Source organism: Mesocricetus auratus, unplaced genomic scaffold (genome assembly GCF_017639785.1).
Source record: "Mesocricetus auratus isolate SY011 unplaced genomic scaffold, BCM_Maur_2.0 Super-Scaffold_6723, whole genome shotgun sequence".
NCBI classification, from domain to species: domain Eukaryota; kingdom Metazoa; phylum Chordata; class Mammalia; order Rodentia; family Cricetidae; genus Mesocricetus; species Mesocricetus auratus.
The window spans coordinates 6,385,089-6,404,042 of NW_024429183.1; the positions used below are offsets into that span (position 1 = coordinate 6,385,089).

Sequence of the window (18,954 nt, forward strand, 5' to 3'; positions counted from 1 at the left end):
GCGCACACGTGTACAGGTGCCACACATGCATGTGTTTCTCTTTTTTTTTGAGACAGGTTCTCACTATGTAGCCTTAAACCTGTAATCCTCCTGCCTCAGCCTCCAGGGTGCTAAAACACCCGAGCAGTCCTTTACCCCAACTACTCAGTGTGTCACCCTATCTCATAGTGAGCAGCCTTCAGCATAGGATGCCTCTAACTAGAGCCCAGTTGCCTAGCAGCTAGTGATGCTGGGTGTCATGTCGCCTTTTCAGCCCTACCCTAGGGCAGGGCTCACACCAATGGCTGAGGCATCTGGCAAACAGCATGAAGTCAAGGCAGCAACAGCCACTCCACGCTCCCACCAGAGAGGGGTGACAAGTCACCCTCTACAGCAACACATTCTCAGGACGAGGTGGCACTGTGGCCCCCACCCCGACCACCCGGCACGGCAACACTGACCTGTTGATGAACTCTTCGTAGCAGGAGTAGATGGCAGCCAGGCACACAGCCACAAGGTTGGGCAGGACCCGGGGGTGTGGGCAGTGCCCTGTGGGGCCATGCATGCTGGAAGAGAGAGGAGGGAAGGTGAGGAGGCTGGGGAGTAGCTGTTGGCCCGAGACGGAGCTGAGGGGCAGAGGAACTGCCCAGGCGTGAGACCACCTACTCCGCCAGCCCTGCTGAGGACAGGCGGAGCGTCTGTGCCATGTGGCTGGTGACTCAGGCCTGCAGTCCTGGCTAAGAATGGGCAGGGCTGGGGGTGCCAGCTGAGGGGCCTGGCCAGCTGCTTAGACTTTACCCCTACACCTTGAACTGTGTGCAGAGAGACACACCATCCTCAGTGGTGACAGAGAAGCAAACCCAGTTCACAGAAGGACGCAGCATGTCCTGGCTCTGTCCTGAGACAGCACCATTTGTACAGGTGTTTCTGGAATATGACACAGCGTAACTCTCAAAAGTATGCTTTGTAAAAAAAAAAAAGTCATTTAGCCAGGAGGTGGTGGCCCACACCTTTAATCTCAGCACTTGGGAGGCAGAGGCAGGTGGATCTCTGTGAGTATGAGGACAGCCTGGTCTACAGAGTGAGTTCTAGGACAGCCAAGGCTATTATACATGGAAACCCTATCTCAAAAAGCCAAAACAAACAAACAAATCCCCCAAAACCATCATCACTCAGGTCACCTTAGCTGAACACAGCACCTCCAACATCACTGAGTTCTTAGTAATGTGTTAGTGACTATCATTTGTTACGGGGGTGACTGTGCCACGGTCCTTATCTGTAAAATGGGCTGGCCTGTGAGCCCAGGATGATGCATGCAACCTCTGAGGTAAACTGTCATCACAGCTGCTGTCACTGAGACAGGCCTGCCCTGCCCTGCCCCCACAGACCACAGTGGGGACTAGAAGGTGACCCTGTTAACACCAGGCCTTGCAGAAGAGCAGCCTGCCTGAGTGTGGGAATGCCCTGTGAGACTGCAGGGAGCACAGGTCACAAACCCCAGCTTCACCACTGGATCAACAGGCTCTTTTTATTTCTCTCTTCTTTTGGAGACAGGGTCTTTTGTAGCACCTGCTGGATTTGAACTTGCTATGTAGCCAAAGATGACTTTGGACCTCTGATCCTTCTGCCTCCACTTGTCAAGGGCTGGGACCAAGGAACTACACTATGATGCATGGTTTCTGTCCTGCTAGGGACTGAACCCAGGCTTCAAGTAGGTTAGGCAATCTGCCTACTGGGCCACAGACCCAGCCCCCAAGTCAGGTTTTCTTAAAACACAGGACAAATTAGTACACTTCAGCTCCCTGGGATTGTCATTGGATGGCACAGATACTGGGGACCTCATTTCACGGACGAGGAAACTGAGGCATGAGAACATCTGAAAAGGAAACCTAACAGTACAGGCCAAGGTGAGATGGCATCGATGATGTTTTTGTCCCTGGTCCTTGCTCCACCCTGGACACCCACAGCCGCTCCCATGGGGGGTAGAGGAGGGGGAGACTCAGGGACAAGAACATGATTTAGGAAATCCCCTACAGGAGGGTTAGGGCTTCCTCACGTGCTATTTATTTGTACAACAATCTCCCAGGATCACGGAGGAACAGGCTCACTGTCACACAACAAGCTAGTAGCTGGGACCACACAGGGCTGGGAGACTCCAGTGGAGTGCCTCCTACAAGGTGAGACACAGTTCTTCCCTGTGTATCAGAAACCGGGCAGGTAGTCCGGAGTAGGGAGAGGTGGGGGTGGGTGGGTGGGTGAGTAGGTGAGACACACCTCTGAATGAATTTCTTCACCACCTCCATGCCTGCATTGAGCTCATTCAGAGCGAGAATGTACTCCTGGGTGAAGAGCCTCAGCCTTGGGCACTTCCCGAAGTCCTGCAGAGACAGCAAAGGCAGAGTTACTGAGGCACAGCGGGCAGGAGCTGGGGAAGGGAGACATCGCATTCCCATTCACACCTCTAATGTCTCCCAAGGTCAGAAAGGGTCCTGGTGCAGGCTGCATCTTTCCACGCCGTGGCTCTGCTGGGTAGGCAGATGCCCCTCCTGGCCTCTGGTTGCCCTGGGAAACAAGTTCTTTTGAATCTCGGAGCTGGTGTCTGAGGCACTCAGCAGCCAGAGAGACTGCAGTGCAGAGCAATAGCGCAGTTCCTGGGAACTCATCTCTGGCCAAGTGTAGCTCCACACACCCTACTACAGGAGTGACATGCACCAGCTTCCTCCTGAGTGGAGGTGTGACAGGGGAAGCTGCGCCCAGGCACAGTCCCTCAGGGGCTTCCTGGGGTTTAGCAGACCCCAGAGACCCCTAGCCTCTAGAGCAAAGAGTGTCTGAAGACCACGAGCCACCTTCGAAGGCACAGGGAGAGCCAAGAACGATGGCACACACCAATGATCCTAGCTCTGGAGAGGCTGAGGCAGGAAGTTTGTGAGTTTGACACCCGGCTGGGCTACACAGTGAGGCCTACGCGCAAAGGAGGGAGCTAGTGGTGACTGGGAGCTGGAAGGAGATGTGGGTGCTGGCGGTGGGTGTGCGGGAGGCAGCCAGTGTGTAAGCACACAGCCAGGAAAGGGCAGTGCGGGTGTGTCACTGAAGGTGGGGAAAGCAGGAGGCTGCACACTTAAAAAGTGCTCCTAGCCCGGGGGACAGCCGCATCTAGAACCACAAGTGTCCATCTGCGACTGCACTTGGTGCTTAATCACGGGCCCTGGCCAAGGACAAAAGGGTTCTTCCTGCTCTAGCTGAGTGGCATAATTCGAGAGTGACATCAGCAGGTGTGGGCAGAGCAAGCCCTCCCAGGAGGTACGAGCCAAGTACCTAGAGTGGCCCAGGGGCTTGCTGAGTCCTGGACTTGTCAGGGAAACGGGCAGTGGAGAGGGGAGGGAGGGAGGGAGGGAAAGAGAAAGAGAGAGAGAGAAGCCCTTTTAGGAAAGGCCTCTTGGCCTTACTGTCCGTCTGCGTTCATTCCCGAGCTCAGCTAGGGATGGGATGAGGAGGGTTGGCAGGTACCAACCCACACTGCTCTGCCTCAGGTCAGGGAGGGGAAGGAACGAACACTCTTGCTCCAGTTCTGAAAAAATGATGTATTTGGCCAGCAAGACGTCTCTCTTTCTCAGGCATGTACACATACAACACTGAGCTAGGAATGGAGCCCTGCAGGGAGACACTTCATCTTGCCTTCCTATCTGGGGAGATGCCCACAGTGCTCCATTCTCTTACAAAAGGTGACAGAAAAGCACATGGTCTCAGCCTGTCAAGCCAATCTGGGCCGTTCTGAAGGGCCCTGTGGAATGAAGTGAGTCCGTCTCTATCCCCTGCATCTCTAGGGTCACATGAGTCTACAGACCCTGCTTCCCTGAACCCGGTTAGGGATGTGCGGTCATGGGACTCCAAGCCACGGCTCTCCATCTCCCCTGCTTCCCCTTGGTTCTGGTCTATGCTCCCTGTCAATCTGTGTATGGCCAAGATCCACCAAGAGTCTAGTGTGGCCCGAATACTTCATGCCCCTGATGCCTGTGGTGGCTGACGGGGCAAACCTTAAATGCCAGGTCAACAGATGATGTAAATTACGCATTTGACCTGGAGTTATTTCTTATTCGTATTAAAAATATTATCCCATGGTCACTCCTGAAAGCCCATGAAATGAACCAAACACAAGGCTAACCGTGCATGGCTGAGCCCTTGGAGGCCAGACTGTTGACTTTTTCCCGTTAAATTCCCTTCCCCAAAGAACCCTTATGAAATGTTTATTGACCACCAGTGAAAACCCAGAACTGCTTATGTCCATAGGTAGCAGGATCTATTCATGGTACCCACACGGTTTCCAGTTGCTCCTACTGCCTGGAGCACTGAGTGCAAAACTCTCACTGATGTTGCAGGTGTGCTGTGCTTGATTAATGATGTCTGTCATGGATACAGAAGGTGGGGTAGTGCAACTGTCAAGCGCTTTCACTCTTGCCTGGGGAAGGGATTGGGTTATACACCGCCACCGCCCGCCACCCCCAGGGGCTTGCTGTGGACACAGGAGCTGATTTTCTAGGTTACCCTTTCTCAGAGGCTTTTCATATGCCCAGGTGACAATAAAAGAACATTTGAAGTGTCCTGACCTTAGAGGCCCATTCCCCACATCATGAATACTCATAGTGACATAGACCCTGGTGACCCTGCTCAGTCTTTCTGGTCCTAGACTTCCATGTATATACTCTCAGAGAGCTGTCACTGAGTCAATGACATCACAGTGTCTGGCTCCAAAATGGTACCCAGTAAATCTCCAGGGACACGTTTGTTGTTCTTAGGCCTTGTCTGTGTTGTAAAGTCTCAGCTACCCTACATGTGGTACTGAGAAAATACTTGCCATTCTCACACTAAGTGCCATACAGATGCCAGGTCATCAAAGGGGACAATTAAATTCTGCCTTAATGTTTTCAAAATGAACTAACCTCTACTCCGTTTAGATTTCCATCACTCCCCACTAATGTGTGTGCCCCTGCCACCTTTGCTTTTAGACGTATTCTCATGTAGAACAAAGCTGGCCTTACATTCATACTGTAGTTGAGAATGACCCTGACAGACTTGCCTGCCTCCACCCCCCCAGGGCTAGGATTACAGGGGTCCATTACCACACTGAGTTTATAAGGTGCTGGAGACAGAACCCAGGGCCTCATGCACGCTGGGCAAGCACTTTACCAACCAAACAACATCTCCAGCCCTCACAATGTCCTTTGTCTGTTTTGGTGTCCCATCTGGGACTGCATATGACACTCAGTTGTCATGTGTCCTTCCTCTGGCCTGGGCCTGTTGCTCAGACTTTCCTTATTTTAATGATCTGGACAGAGCTGAAGGATATGTTGTTTCCTAAGATTGGACTGGGGTGACAGGCTACAGGGGAAAGATCCTCAGGGTAAGGGTCCAGCAATCACCGCTGTGATGTTGACATTTATGCCCAGCCAAGGCCACTCCTGCTAGGCTCTTCCCACTGGAGCTGCTCTCAGCCCTCTACACCACGTCCTTCAGAAGGAAGGATGTCACTGCACGTGCCCATCCTTCAAGAGGATCTACATCCTGGAGAACAGTGTACTGTCTACGTCCCATAGTAGGGCCCCAGCCACAGCGCCTATTCTCACCTATTGGAAAAACATCTCTCTGCCTGTTTTAGTGAGGAAAAACAGCCCTGGAGAACAAGCTGCACACATCTGGCCACGCCCACCCACCCCAGGCTGTCCATGCAGGCACTTACCATGTTATGCTTAAGGATCCTCTGAACCACCGGTGTGAACACCTCGATGACCACCATGGACCGGGGCCTCTCCCTGCAGTGCTAGGGGGAGAGAGACACGGTCAGTGCAGGCTGGGGGAGCCCCACCCACAGCCCGATACTTCCAGAGGCCGGAGGATGACACCAAGCCCACAAGGATATAGTTTCCCTTGCTGAATGTTGCTGCAGCTTATTTAGGAAGACTGCACGCTTTAGAGCAGGCTTAGGCTCACAGCAAAACTACAAAGTGGAGATGTGTCATAGTCTCCCCATCAGTCAACCTGCCACAGTAGCACAGTACACTTGTTGCAGGTGACTAGCCTACACCAGAATGTCACAGGGTCACAGTTTAGGCTACACTAGGGTGGTCTCTGGGTGCACATTCTAAGGGTCTGGACCCAAGGCCAAGGATATGCATCACCGTGCCAGTAGTATATACTAGTTTTACCTTGGACTCTGTTTGCCTAGCACCCTGCCCTTCCTCTGGCCTTTGCCTCCCTAGCAGCCTGCCCCTCCCAGAGCTGTACGCACAGGTTAACAGGCTCTGTTAGAAGTGTGGAGACCTGAAGAGCAAAGGATTCTTTTTATGTAGAGCCTGAAGGTGATTTTCATGCAATGGTTTTAGTGTGCCAATTTTGACAGCTTCCTACACATGGTGACACGTCAGAGCTCAATGTTTTGGGTTTTGGGGCATTTTGGATTTCAGATTTGTGGACTATAGATGCTTAACTTATAGCTGAAATCACAAAGGCATGCAGCCTGTGCAGTACGCTGTCCCCCAGGGGTAACACTCATGGGTTGTGAGGCTGGTGTTCCCTGCAGGCTGTTCGCAGCTTTAAGGCTCCTTTTCTCCCTTCTTTTTCAGAGACAGGGTCTCACTAAGCAGTCCATATTGTCCTCCTGCCTCAGTATCCCTGCTGCTGGGATTACAGGTGTGCACCACCACACCTGGCTGTTCATTTCTTTATAATTCCGAGTAAGAGTCTCTTGATAGTGCTGGGATGATGACTCAGCAAAACACTTGCTGGGTTCCATCCCCAGAACCCAGGCGTGAGGCAGGAGGGACAGCTCCATGGTTACCAGGGAACTAAGTTAGGAAGGCTAAACTGCAAAAGATGGGAATTTGGTTCTTAGCACCCACACTGGGCAGTTCACCGCCACCTGTAACTCCAGCTCCAGGGAATCTGGTGCCCTCTTCTGGCTTCCATGGGAACCCACATACGTGTAACAAGTGACATACATTTACACATAAATAAAAATGAAAATCAGGGAGGCAGAGACAGGCCAGCCTAGCCAATAGACAATCAGTGAAGACATTGTGTCAAAATATGAAATCTGCCTGAGGAAAGGCACCTGAGGTTGTCCTGTGACTTCTCTGCACACATGTACTCACGCACACACATGCACAGATCCCACTGCACAGGCAGACCACAGTTAATTTATCCATTCACTTACTGAGGAACACCTTGGTTACTTCAAAGTTCTGGCAACTGACTAACCCCATTATACACATCTGTGGGTGAATTTAGGTTTCAAACTCAACTGGGTGAAAACCACAGAGCCTCTTGCTTTTCTTCTGTTAGAGTAAGGGGAAAAAAACCCGGACAGGGTAGAATCTTTTGTTGCTGTTGGTTTGACCTCGAATGTTTAGGACCATCTCAGATGGGTCTGCTCTGCCTGGAATTGTATTCCCTTATGTAGGATCCAGCAGGCCTGTCTGATAAGTTGAAGAAAATTCTAGGTGTGGGGTAGCCTCTTGACTTTTCAGTGGCTGCTGTCAATATCTTGTAGAAGTCCCTAGGCCAAGCTCCTAAGAGTTTCTCACACTTGCATTTTTAAAGACAGTCCAGGCTGGCCTGGAATTTACTGTGTAGCCAAGGATGACTTTGATACCGATTCTCCTGTCTTCATCTCTTGAGTGCCAGGAATTAGAGATGTGAGCCATCACACCCAGGTTTTTGCAGTGGTAGGGATCAAATGTAAGGCTCAGTGGGTCTGTGCTAGGTAAGTGCTCTGTCTAGTAGCTACACCCTCCATCCCATGGTGCCTTGCTTTTGAATTGAAGGAGAAGGACTTCCGCTGAGCGGACAAGCTCCCTTGTCCCACTGACCTTACCACACTGACCTGCTTGTGCATAGGAGCCCCTTAGCCTCAGAGGAGTTCTATTGGCAACTCTTAGAGAGACCAGTGGACCTGGGAGAAAGAGCCCAGGGCTTTTCTGGGAAATCAGGGCAGCTTTGTGTTTGAGGCCTGGAAGTCTAGCAGGAAGGACTGTCTGGAGACTCCTCAAAGAGGCCCTGGGGACTGTTGGGAAGGGTTTTGTACCAATAAAGCTCCACTCCCTGGACTTAGCCTCCAGAGGGAAGACAGCCTGAAGCCACGTGGCACTGGCCAGATTCTCGCCTCTTCCATTTAGGCTCAAGCAGGGACTTCCCAAGGTCCGTTTTCTCCTACTTTACTTCCTGCTAGCAGGAACCCCAGGGAAAGACTTACTTTGGGGGTCTGGTGAGGTTGCTCAGCAGGTAAGAGTATTTGCCACCAAGCTGACAACCTGAGTTTGATCCCCAAAATCTACAAGGTGGAAAGAAAGCACCAACTCCAACAAGTTATCCTGTGACCTCCACACACTCAGCGTGGCCACGTGTGCATAAACACATAGAATAAACGAATCAACTTTTAAAAAGACTTTGAACAAAGGCCAATTTTCTGGAATAAACATTTATAACTATGAGAGCAGGAGAAACCATCAGCTTGAGAGGCCTGCATGGGGCTTGTGTGGATGAGACTGAGCAGGCTGTGGAGAAGCAATTGGCCAATTGATCCTGTAGGAGCCTGAAGTCCAGGGTCTCTTACTCCATTTGCCTAGGAGATGACAGTGACTGTTAGAGCAGAGGCCTCTCTCCTGTGTGGGCTTGCCATGTTGGTGGATGCTCGCCCCTTTGGGCCAGGGTGCCCATTGCCTATACCGCATGAAGGGTTTTCAGTGCTGGGTCCTGAACTGCCCCCTGGATGCCATGGGCTGGCCAATGTGTGAGTCACTGGGAAAGGTCTCCTTATAGGAGAAGCAGAGCCAAAGAGAACACAGACTCGTCCCATTTTCCAAGCCCCACCTCCAGCACTCTGCTGTTGGCCATCCAGGGGACAAAAAAATAGGGTTTCCACCAAGGACCCTGTCCCTGCTTCACACGCTTATTTCATGATGAGTATAGTCTACATGTTCCCATCGGGCAGCGCGGGGCTGTAGAAGGGGACAGGGGCCCCACATGGTGCTTAAGGGAACCATGGAGTGAGGACAAAGTAAGTCAGTTTGCAGGGCTATGACATGGTTTTGCTGGGTTGGTGAGAGATGCAAGCATGTGTCTTCCTAAGGATATCAAGTTAGTACAGTACACACACACACACACACACACACACACACACACACACGGGGGGGGGGAGACAGAGAGGTTTGTGTGTCAGCCCAGTCCCCCAGGCTGCTGAGCTGTTGTTCTGGGAAGGCCCTGTCCCCTGGTGTGGCTGGCTATGTTGCATACAAACTGCTGTGAGGTTGGCATCAGGTCCCTGGGCATGCTGCCCTGCTCTGTGGCTCCTCCAAGCTGACCTGGCACATGCTGCCAGTTTCCCTGGTCCAGGGAAAGCCCTGCAGCCGGGCCCCTACCCTGGGCCAGCCAGTGCTCAGAGGAGCCTCAGCTAAGAATAACCCAGCTCTGACGTCAGGAATCCAGAAGACTGGCTGCAAGCTGCCTCCCAAGACAGCCAGGAATAGTGCACAGCAAAGCCAGACGCCTGGTTCTTCCTTAGCCTGTCTATCAGAGGACAGCAGCCCCAAGACGGGTACCTGCACGCCTCCTGCCCGTACCTGGGACCCTGCCCAGGCTGGCATTCAAGCAGGGCCTTCATACCCACTCTAGCTTTGCACACCATGGTGGCAGTGGCCTTTGGCAGCACACTGCAGTGATACCATACCTTGCAGAAGAATTCACAGAGATCTGGTGGTGGGTGGTTATTTTCCAGCAGAGGCGCAATTGCCTACAAGAAAATGAACAAGCACCAGTCAGCAGGGCTTGGTGGGGGTGGGGGTGGGGGTGAGGAATGTGGTCTGCAGAAGAGAGCTGTCTGTGGTGAAATGAAAACGTCCCTCTATCCTCCGCAGGGTAGAGCTCCATTCTAACGTGCAGATCAGGGTTCCAGGGTGCAGGAAGGCTCCAGGTTAGACCCACAGTGGCACATCTAATTTTAGGGGCTTCATGAAGCAGCAGGACATCTTATTGGGTGAACACAATGCCATTTTAAACAAGAATCTGGGGGGCTGGAGAGATGGCTCAGTGGGTTCAATTCCAGAAGACCTGGGTTAAATTTCCAGCACCCTCATGACAGCTCACAACTGTCTGTAACTCTAGTTCCAAGGGATCTAACACCCTCATATAGGCAAATCCATGTACATAAAATAAAAATAATCATAAAAAAAAGTAAAGAAGGGATCTGGGCACCTTCTAAGTTCCTATCACTGAGGGAGAAGGGAGCTGAGCTCCTGGCACCACCCTTAAGGGACGGTGCCAGGCTGGGCAGAGTCCTGGCTGACACTCTGGTCTTGCCCCCTCGCAACTAAACCACTAGAGCAAGCGGCTTTGTCTCCAATGCAGTCCAAAACGTCTCCACAGTCATCAGAGAGTGAGGTTCCTTAGCCACCAGGTTGACTGTGCTTTGTGGGCTGCCAGTCCCGTGCACTACAGCAGTACCTGTGGCCTCACCTTGCTGAATGTGACAACACAAACCATCTAAGCACACCTCACCTCAAGGAAGGGCACACCCCTCCACCCTTGAGCAACTGCTTAGCAAGTCTCCTTGGGGCTCGCTGCGTCACACTAGGGCCTGGCTGGTTCTAGGAGGATTGTGGAAAAGGCCGTACAGGTCCAGGAGTCATCTAGCTACTTGGGAGGCTGAGGCAGGGGCCTGTTGCTACAGAGTGAGTTTGAGGACAGCCTGGACACCGAGGCTCAAGATGACAAAAAAGTGGCGAGGTGCAGCTCGGTGATGGGAGGCCCCGGGTTCAATGCCGGGTGCGGGGGTGAAGGGGGTGGGTTAAAGATTGAGATTGCTGGTGACTCAGGTGGGCAGTCCTCTGAGATGAAGCTGCCCCATTCAGACCAACAGGCAGAGCTATGCTCAGGCCCCTTTTGTCAGTTCTAGACTATCCAGCATGGTGGCCACCAGCCACAGGTGACACATAGTATCTGGCTCCATCCTGGGTTTGCTCTGGGCAGTACCAGGCCACTCAGGTCAGGGGTTCCCAGCCCCAGGCACACCTCTGTCCCACCTCAACATGAAACAACTGCCATGCAGATAACGGTGGCAGCATTTACAATGGTGGTCTCCAGTGCCCTACACCAGCCTCTGTGTGACTACAATCGTGTAGCTTGTCCATCCACTGAGAATGGAAGACTGGGCTCAGAGAGGCGAGGGCACAGGCCCAGGGTGCACACAGTTGGTAAGCAGCAGAACCAGGACTCGGAGCCAATCATGTGTGGGTTACTGTTCATTCTAGGTATAGACAGCTCCACTCTTCACCATGGGACAGACCCGAGTATGGGACAATGACTATGCTGGAGGAGAAATTGGGCAACGAGGGACAGCATGATATAGAAGACAGTAGTAGGACCCCTGTGACCTGCTCAGAGCCTGGCCACGGCCTCAGCTACACACAGCCTTTCCTTTGCCTCCTGGAAGCAGACGATGCCCCACTCTCCACCCTAGAGCCAGAGGACTCAGCACAACTCTGCTGGTTCAACCAAGGGAGGCTTGGGGTCCCAGTGGCAGCAACAGGATGGGAGGGCCCTTCTCTGCCCGAGGCACTGCCCATGCTCTACTCGGGTGCCAGTGCAGGCCAGGGTGTCATTTCCTTGGGTTGGGTCCCTCTAGTCTCTTCATGCTAGGCCTCCTTCCTAATGGAAGTGAGTTACAGTGTGGCACAGGGGGGCTAGTTTAGCACTGAAAGCAGCTGTCGAGTGCCATGTCCAAGCCACCCCCTCACCTAATCCTCAGGCCCACAGGTACAGATGAAGAGACAGAGGGTCAGGGAGTTTGCCAGGTCTTGGCTGGTCATAAAGTGATGACTGTATTTAAATATATTGATATAATCAATAAGCAAGCTCCCATTCTTGTGGAATCGTTCTAGAAGGCAGGCCCTCTGCTCGGCATGTTGGGTACGATGGCTCAGAGTCCTGAGCAGCTATGAGAAAGGCACCAACTGGCATTTTCCAGAGTCTGAGCACTGAAGCCACTGGACCGGAAAGGACAGCCGTTAAATAAAAAGAACAAGCATGTCCAATGTGCACCCCTTAGATCGCCATGGAGGCAGGTCACAAAATCGCCAGTAAGAAGCATTATATTACACTTAGAAGGTTAAGGGATTGCTGTGCAAGCTCCATCACCTGAGCTTGGTCCCAGGAACCCACACAGAAGGGACAACTGAACCAGCTCCACAGAGTTGCTTGCTGCTGCTGACCTCCATACACACACCAGGGCACGCAGCTCCCCTCCCCCCCCCACACCATGCGCACACACACAGGTCTCATGAGGGTGAACTGGCCCTAAGGGGTGCCTGGTACACTTTGAGATATTTCTGTCCCAAAGGCCTCTTGAGAGTTAAGGCCAGAGAACAAGGAGCGTCACACTCTGACAATGCCCAGGGTACCTCCAAAATGAGGAATTTCCCTCTGCAGATGTCACACAGAGGGAGAGGCATTTGTGCAAGAAATTTACAGAAAGACCTGAAAGGATCTCCAGGCAACATTGACAGGTGGGGTGACAGATGTGGAACACGTCCCTTGTCACACTGCACTCATGAAGAAGCTGTTACTGCGGGTAAACAGCCTCTGAAGATGGTAATGGGAGAAGGCAAGACCATCTTTCCTTCTGTTTTTTAGTTCTAAGTACAGAAAATCTAGGCCTTCCCACACATTAGTAGGAGGGAAGTACTCTACCACTGAGCCACATGCCAGCCCCTCACTGGCTGGGACTCTACCACTGAGCCAATGTTGCAGCCCCCTTTTTATTTTTCATTTCCAGAAAAGGCTCATTAAGTTGGCCAGACTGGCCTTGAACTCATTACGCAGCCCAGGCAGGCTTTGAACTTGTGATCCTTCTGTCCTCAGTCTCCTAAGTAGCTAGGAAAATACACCTGTGCCACGAGGCTTGGCTTAAAACCTTCTTAATGACAACAACAAAAGCACAGTGAAACACTAGCAATATCAAAACTAAGTAGCCCTCTATCAGTGGGCTCCTCATCAGGTCTAGATGCTCTGAGCTTAGACCCATGTTAGCATTGAGTCTGCCGTCTTCACCATCATGGAGAGCAGGCCAGTGCAGGATGTGTGTGCTAGCCTGTGTGCCTCTGCGGACACCCAAATGGTAGCCACTGATGGGTTTTATAGCTTGGGAATCTGGTTGGTGAAATAAAAAAAGCTAACTCAAGCTCTACTGGAAAAGTATGTACACAGAGAATGATCAAGCGCTGCTACAGGGGACTGACTATCAACAGGCCAACGGTGAGGACAAAACTCTGCGTCAGAGGGCCAGCCCAGGGGAAAAGTGCTGATTCCACAGCGCTAGTGAACGGACAGCAGCTCACACAAGCCTGCCTTAGCTGGATGGACTCAAGGGGCACCGGGGCTGGCATGTTACTCCCAAGGCTGCAGCCCCTCCTCAGAGGCTCCCCCTGTTCTCTCCAGAACTGTGTCCTGCTTTACGTTCAATCTAGTTGTTTCCCAGCTTCCTGCTCCAGCAATGCCGAAACCTCCACAGTATGCCATGTTGCTTTAATCTCTGCACCTTTGAGTAAATTGTTTGCTCTTCCCAGATGCCTTTACTCATCTGGCAAACTCCTATTGATGCTTCAAAGCCCAGCCCAGATGTCACTGCCCGGGAAACTTTCTGGCTCTCTCTCCTGGGATTCTGTCACTCCACTCCCCGCACTACATATCTCTGTTTTGCAGCAATCACATTTGTCTTCCTACAACAGATGAATGTGATGGTGGGGTTGTTCCTACTGTTTGTAGACTCAGGTAACAAGGCAGGACATCCATGCCATCGGTGCAATCCCATTTTTCCTTTTTTTCATGACAGTGTCTCAGAGCTTAAAATGGTCCAGGAAAACATCTTACCCAAAGGTGCTTAGGCCACGGCTGAATTCTGAGAATTCAGAATTGCTGTATGTACTAGAGGGTTTTAGTAATGAATTAACCAGGGAGCATAACCAGGGCAAGAAAGAGAGGGTTGACCTGGCCAGTAACAGGGTGAGGGCTGTAAGTGAAAGTCACACCCCCTGGAGACTTGGGAATGAGGGTGACGGAGAGCTGCTTGCAGTGAACCCCAAAGACCGCCTGTCACAGCCATCTCCTCTGTACGACATACTGAGGCAGGATGGGGGAGTGGGCAGCCAAGAGGCCCGTCAAGGGCTGGGACTGTGAGGCAGCCTGGCGCTTTAGGAAGGATCTTGGGTTGGGCACCAGGCTGGGGCTTTAGAGGAATGGGGGACGGGAGGGAGGCCGGCAGGCTACTTACCACAATGATGCTCTCGTGCTCTTGAGTGGTCAGGTTTGTGTTCTAAAGGACCGAGAAAGAAGGAAAGCACGATCAACAAAACCAGGCATTTGATCCCAAGGGTCCACAGCATGGCAAATATTTTCAGTGCCCCCCCCCGCCCGCCTCCCACCCCCAATCACCTCTTCACTCAACATATCAGGCCGGGAAGTGCGTACATCCTGGTTATCTTAAACTGACAATTTAACACAGCCCAGCTTGGCCTGTGGGCTGTCTGTAGGGGCTGCCTCGATTTGGTTGCTGACTGACGGAGGAGGGCACAGCCCTCTGTGAGCTGCACCCTGCCCTGCCCAGATGGTCCTGGGCTGTATAAGAAACCCAGCTGAGCACAAGCCCCAGTGAGCCAGCAAGCGGAGCTCCTCTGCGGTTTCTGCTTCGAGTTCTTGAGTTCCTGCCCCGACTTCCCTCAATGGCTGCCTGCAACCTGTAAGCTGAAAGAAACCCTTTCACTTCCCAAGTTACTTTTGGTCAGGACGCTTTGTCATCACAGCAACTGAAAGGAAACTTGAACAGCGGGTAAAGGGGAAACTGAGCTCCCCACCGCCGTCTCACAGTTCCCAGGCTTGCGTGACTCATGTCTTGCTGAGATTCAGTTACTACTTTGGCCAGTGGGGGTCCTGATACTTGCACATCACGGGGCTGTGGCCTGAGGGTTCAGACTTGGTGATGACACTGCTTAGAACCAGAGGGTGGTTCTAAAGAAGAAAACAGACCTTTTGTGAGTGTCCAATTTGGCACTGGGTACTCGGCACTTTTATTTTAGATCAATATGTTATTCCAGTGGTTCTCAAAGTAGGTTCCCAAGAAACACTGGTGTACCACAAGTGCCCCCAAGACGTTTCAGCTAAACACACATTTGAGCAATGGACGTCTAAAACAAATCTAGGTTAATAGCCTTGTTTTGTTTTCTTTTTTTTTTCCCCCTCCTGGATCTGGAATCTGTTAAACTGACTGTATTGCAAACCAACTGTGTTGCCTTCCTACGAGGATGTGGAGAAATGGTAGGAATTATGGGAAAATTAAAGTGCCTGCTCTGCTGTTCTCTTTCATACCCGTCTACTGTGTCTCTTCTGGAAGACACGGACTGTTACCCGTGTCCACTGGCATTTCTCAGCAGTCACATCTGGAGCTTAGGGATGGCATGATGCAGGGCCCTTGCCCCTATCATCACAACAGACCAATGGCAGTGGGGGCATCTAGCAGGTCTGCACCAGCTGGGGCCAAAAGAAAGGCTGGTCACCTGCCCGCACCCCAGAAACCTGGGATGGAAGGCTGAGACAAGGGCCAGTGTCTAAGCTCCGAGCAGGGGCCGCCCGCCCTCTCGAGTGTCTAGGACAAGCAGAGGGGTGTTTCTCTGACTGGTAAAAAACACCAGTCACTCTGAGTCACAGCAGATGAAACCCAGCTCTGCTCTTCCCTTAAGGAGGTAGTGAGTTTTCTGCTCGGTACACGGATTCTGTTTGATTTTTGACTTTGAAAATCTTCTGTATCACACTTACTTATTTCGTACGTGCCTATGCACGCATGTCATGGCACCAAGTAAGGTGGGGGTCAGAGGACAACTCGAAGGAGCTGGTTTTCTCTTTCTGCCACGTAGACTCTGGAGACTGAACCTGGGCCATCAGGCTTGGCACCAAAGGCCTTTATTCCCTCGCACTATCTCACCAGCCACCGCTTTATGATGACAGGCTTTTCTTGACTACCTGCTGACTAATGAGTTACCTGAGGCTTATCACAGTGCAGCCGCTGACCCGATGCACAAGGAGACAGTGCCATAGTAGGAACCTGAACTTCTCTCTGTCTGGCCTGAGCCCAAAGCTTTTATTTCTGCACAGAGCTATAGCATTCAAGCCTGGGACAGTTCCCTATGTTGGACTGTGTGGGTACCTGAAGAGCTATCTGAGAAGCCCCAGGAATGCACATCATGTTCACTGGACAGGGAGACTTCTACTTACATAGGTTTTGTAGGCTTGGCTTTTTTTTTTAAGATAAATTTATTTTATGTGTATCGGTGTTTCGCCTGCATATAGAGGGCAACAAGTGATCTTAACCACTGAGCCATCACTCCAGGTATCAGGTTTTTTGTTTTGTTTTTTGTTTTTGTTATTTGTTTGTTTTGTTTTTGAAACAGGGTCTCAGGTAGCCCAGACTGGCCTGGAACGCAGTATGTCACCAAGGGTGACACTGAACTCTGGATCTTTGGCCTCCACCTCCCAAGGGCTGATGTTACAGGTGTGCCAAACCTTACCGTCCAGCTCCTACATGGGATGCAAATCTGGCCACTGGGTGGACCTGGGGGTGGTCCCTAGTCAGCTGTGCAGTTCGGTGTCCTTAGTGAGCTACTGACCAACATCAACTTGCTAAGATTTAGAATCACCATGGAAACAAAAATCTGGACATGCCTGTGAGAGAGTTTCTAATTTGGGTTACTTGAGGTAGAAAGACCCACCCTATATGGGCAGCACCATTTCTGGGGTCCTGGACCCAATTAAAAAGGAGGAAGTGAGCTGAGCACCAGCGTCACCTCTCTCTTCCCGACTGTGGATGCTATGTATCCAGCTGCCTCCGGCTACTGCTGCCATGCCTTCCTCATCATAAAGGGACGGACTGCACCTTCCAACTTCGAGCCAAAATAAACCCTCCCTTATGTTGCTTTTGTCAGATCAGCTGTAAAATCACTAATACGCGACTGGAAACCCATCTGCCCGGCTTCGGAAAGGTGAGCCTCTTCTTTCCCTCACTCTGGGTTAGAAGCCTGAACATCAGGGCTGGACGCTGGGCAGGAGGCCCTGAGATTTGGAACCTTGGCCCTCTATAGAAGGAAGCTCTCTCCCACCCGTGCACCCACCCACTCGTCTCTCTGCCACTGCCACCACTTTCTACTTCACCCAACTCGTCCAGGGAGGGACCCCCAACATTGTGCATCATAAAGGACCCGAGTTCCTGGGCTACAAGGTGGAGGCCAGCCTAAGACAGCAGAGAAAAGCTGATGGAGTAACTCAGGAGTTTGAAGGGAGTGTGAACAGGAGTGAACTGAGACACGGGATGACACTCTCCAGAGGGGGGGAAGGGGGAGAGAGGGAGGGAAGGAGGGAGGGAAGGAGGGAGGGAGGGAGGGAGAAGGATGGAGACATCACTCAGGTGGTGACTATTTTAAATAGGGAGCTAGCAACCCTGGCATCCCCAGGGGCCAGGCAGGCGCATAAACGAGAGCGCTGTGGCTATTTGTAGAGAGCAGGAAACAGCGTCGAGGCAGTGCACAGATCCCAGTGGGTTGGAGTGGGGTTTGGGAATATTTTCTCAGCTCGTTTAGGACCGACTGATGATGCCTCTCCATGACTGCTGCCGCCCCTGACGGAACACGGGCTAGGAGGGCAGGGGCTCTGGGAATACTCCCCCAACTGGCTTGGGGTTGACTGATGATGTCTCTCCATGACCACTGCACCCCTGACGGAACATGGGTTGGGAAGGCAGGGACTCGGTGTTACTCCCTGTCCATAGCTGTGCCTGGCAACTGGCACACACTCTGGCACAGGGTTGCCTAGCAAAGTGGACGGCGCTAGCCAGTCCGGAACAGGATGCTGAGTAGCCGTAGCTGCCTGCCCGATGTAGCCAGATTTTCCGTCTTTAAAGAGAACCTGGAAATGGCCATTGTGCTGAAGTCTGATTATTTTTTGCTTTTTTTTGCCTTGTTTTATTGTTTGGCAATTTCATATATGTATGACGATTTCCTGTCGCCACGGGCATCATGCGCATGAAGTCTGGTTTTGAAAACCTCCAGCGAGGCAAACAATGCCTATCCGCAGACAGCTGGGGGTGAAGGGGACAGAACGCTAACAAGGGCTGGACAAAGCCAGAATGAGACACTGCTGGACAAAGCAGGATGGAAAAGCTTCATCTAGGGCAGTGGCTCTCAACCACAGGGATCACCTAAGACCATCACAAAACACAGATATTTACATTACAATCCATAACAGTAGCAGAATTAGTTATGAAGTAGCAATGAAAATAATTCTGCACTGGGGGTCACCATGACATGAAGAACGATATTACAGTGTTGCCGAATTAGGAAGGTTGAGAACCACTGCTCTAGGGTTTTAGAGGACCTCAAATTCGCCACTTGACCATGGTAGCTCTGCTGTCAGAGTCACCATCCAAATCTTGGGTCTGACCTAGGACTTAGCAGAGGCGACAGTCACCCTACAGTTCCAGACAAGCTGGAGGCAACTGTAACCAGAAAGCCTCACTCTCAATGTCCTCAAGGCTTGGTCAGAAACACTGGCTTCCTTAGCAACCCCAGGGTGGGTGGTACACCATAGGCTGATCTCTCCTGCTCACTCAGATGGGGCTGGGGACAAGATGGAGGTGAAGGCTAGACAAATGAAGGAGGAAAGGGGTGGCCACGTCAAGCTGGGGGCGCATCTTACCTCCGAGAGCAGTTTTGAGACGATTTCCAGTGGGGCCTGGTTGATGGAGTCATCCTGCAGTGGGGACGTGAGGGCCATATCCACCAGTGTCCGAATCTCCTTCAAGACAACCTCCCAGCGGCTCGGGTTACTCAGGACCTTCTTGTATTTGTAAATCTTTTTCTGGGTGGAGAGAGAGATGGGAGTACATCACCA

General features: G+C 51.9%; 1 protein-coding gene across 1 annotated transcript in view; it reads right to left on the reverse strand.

The window, feature by feature from the left end:
- LOC101831493 (c-Maf inducing protein) overlaps positions 1 to 18,954 on the reverse strand; it is a 190,723-nt gene that overhangs the window by 26,133 nt on the left and 145,636 nt on the right. The window contains exons 4-9 of the mRNA XM_005073070.4: positions 18,760 to 18,921; positions 14,294 to 14,335; positions 9,698 to 9,760; positions 5,714 to 5,794; positions 2,254 to 2,357; positions 441 to 545 (exon numbers count right to left, since the gene is read on the reverse strand). Coding sequence (XP_005073127.1) covers positions 441 to 545; positions 2,254 to 2,357; positions 5,714 to 5,794; positions 9,698 to 9,760; positions 14,294 to 14,335; positions 18,760 to 18,921 — 557 coding nt within the window. The remainder of the gene's footprint in view (positions 1 to 440; positions 546 to 2,253; positions 2,358 to 5,713; positions 5,795 to 9,697; positions 9,761 to 14,293; positions 14,336 to 18,759; positions 18,922 to 18,954) is intronic.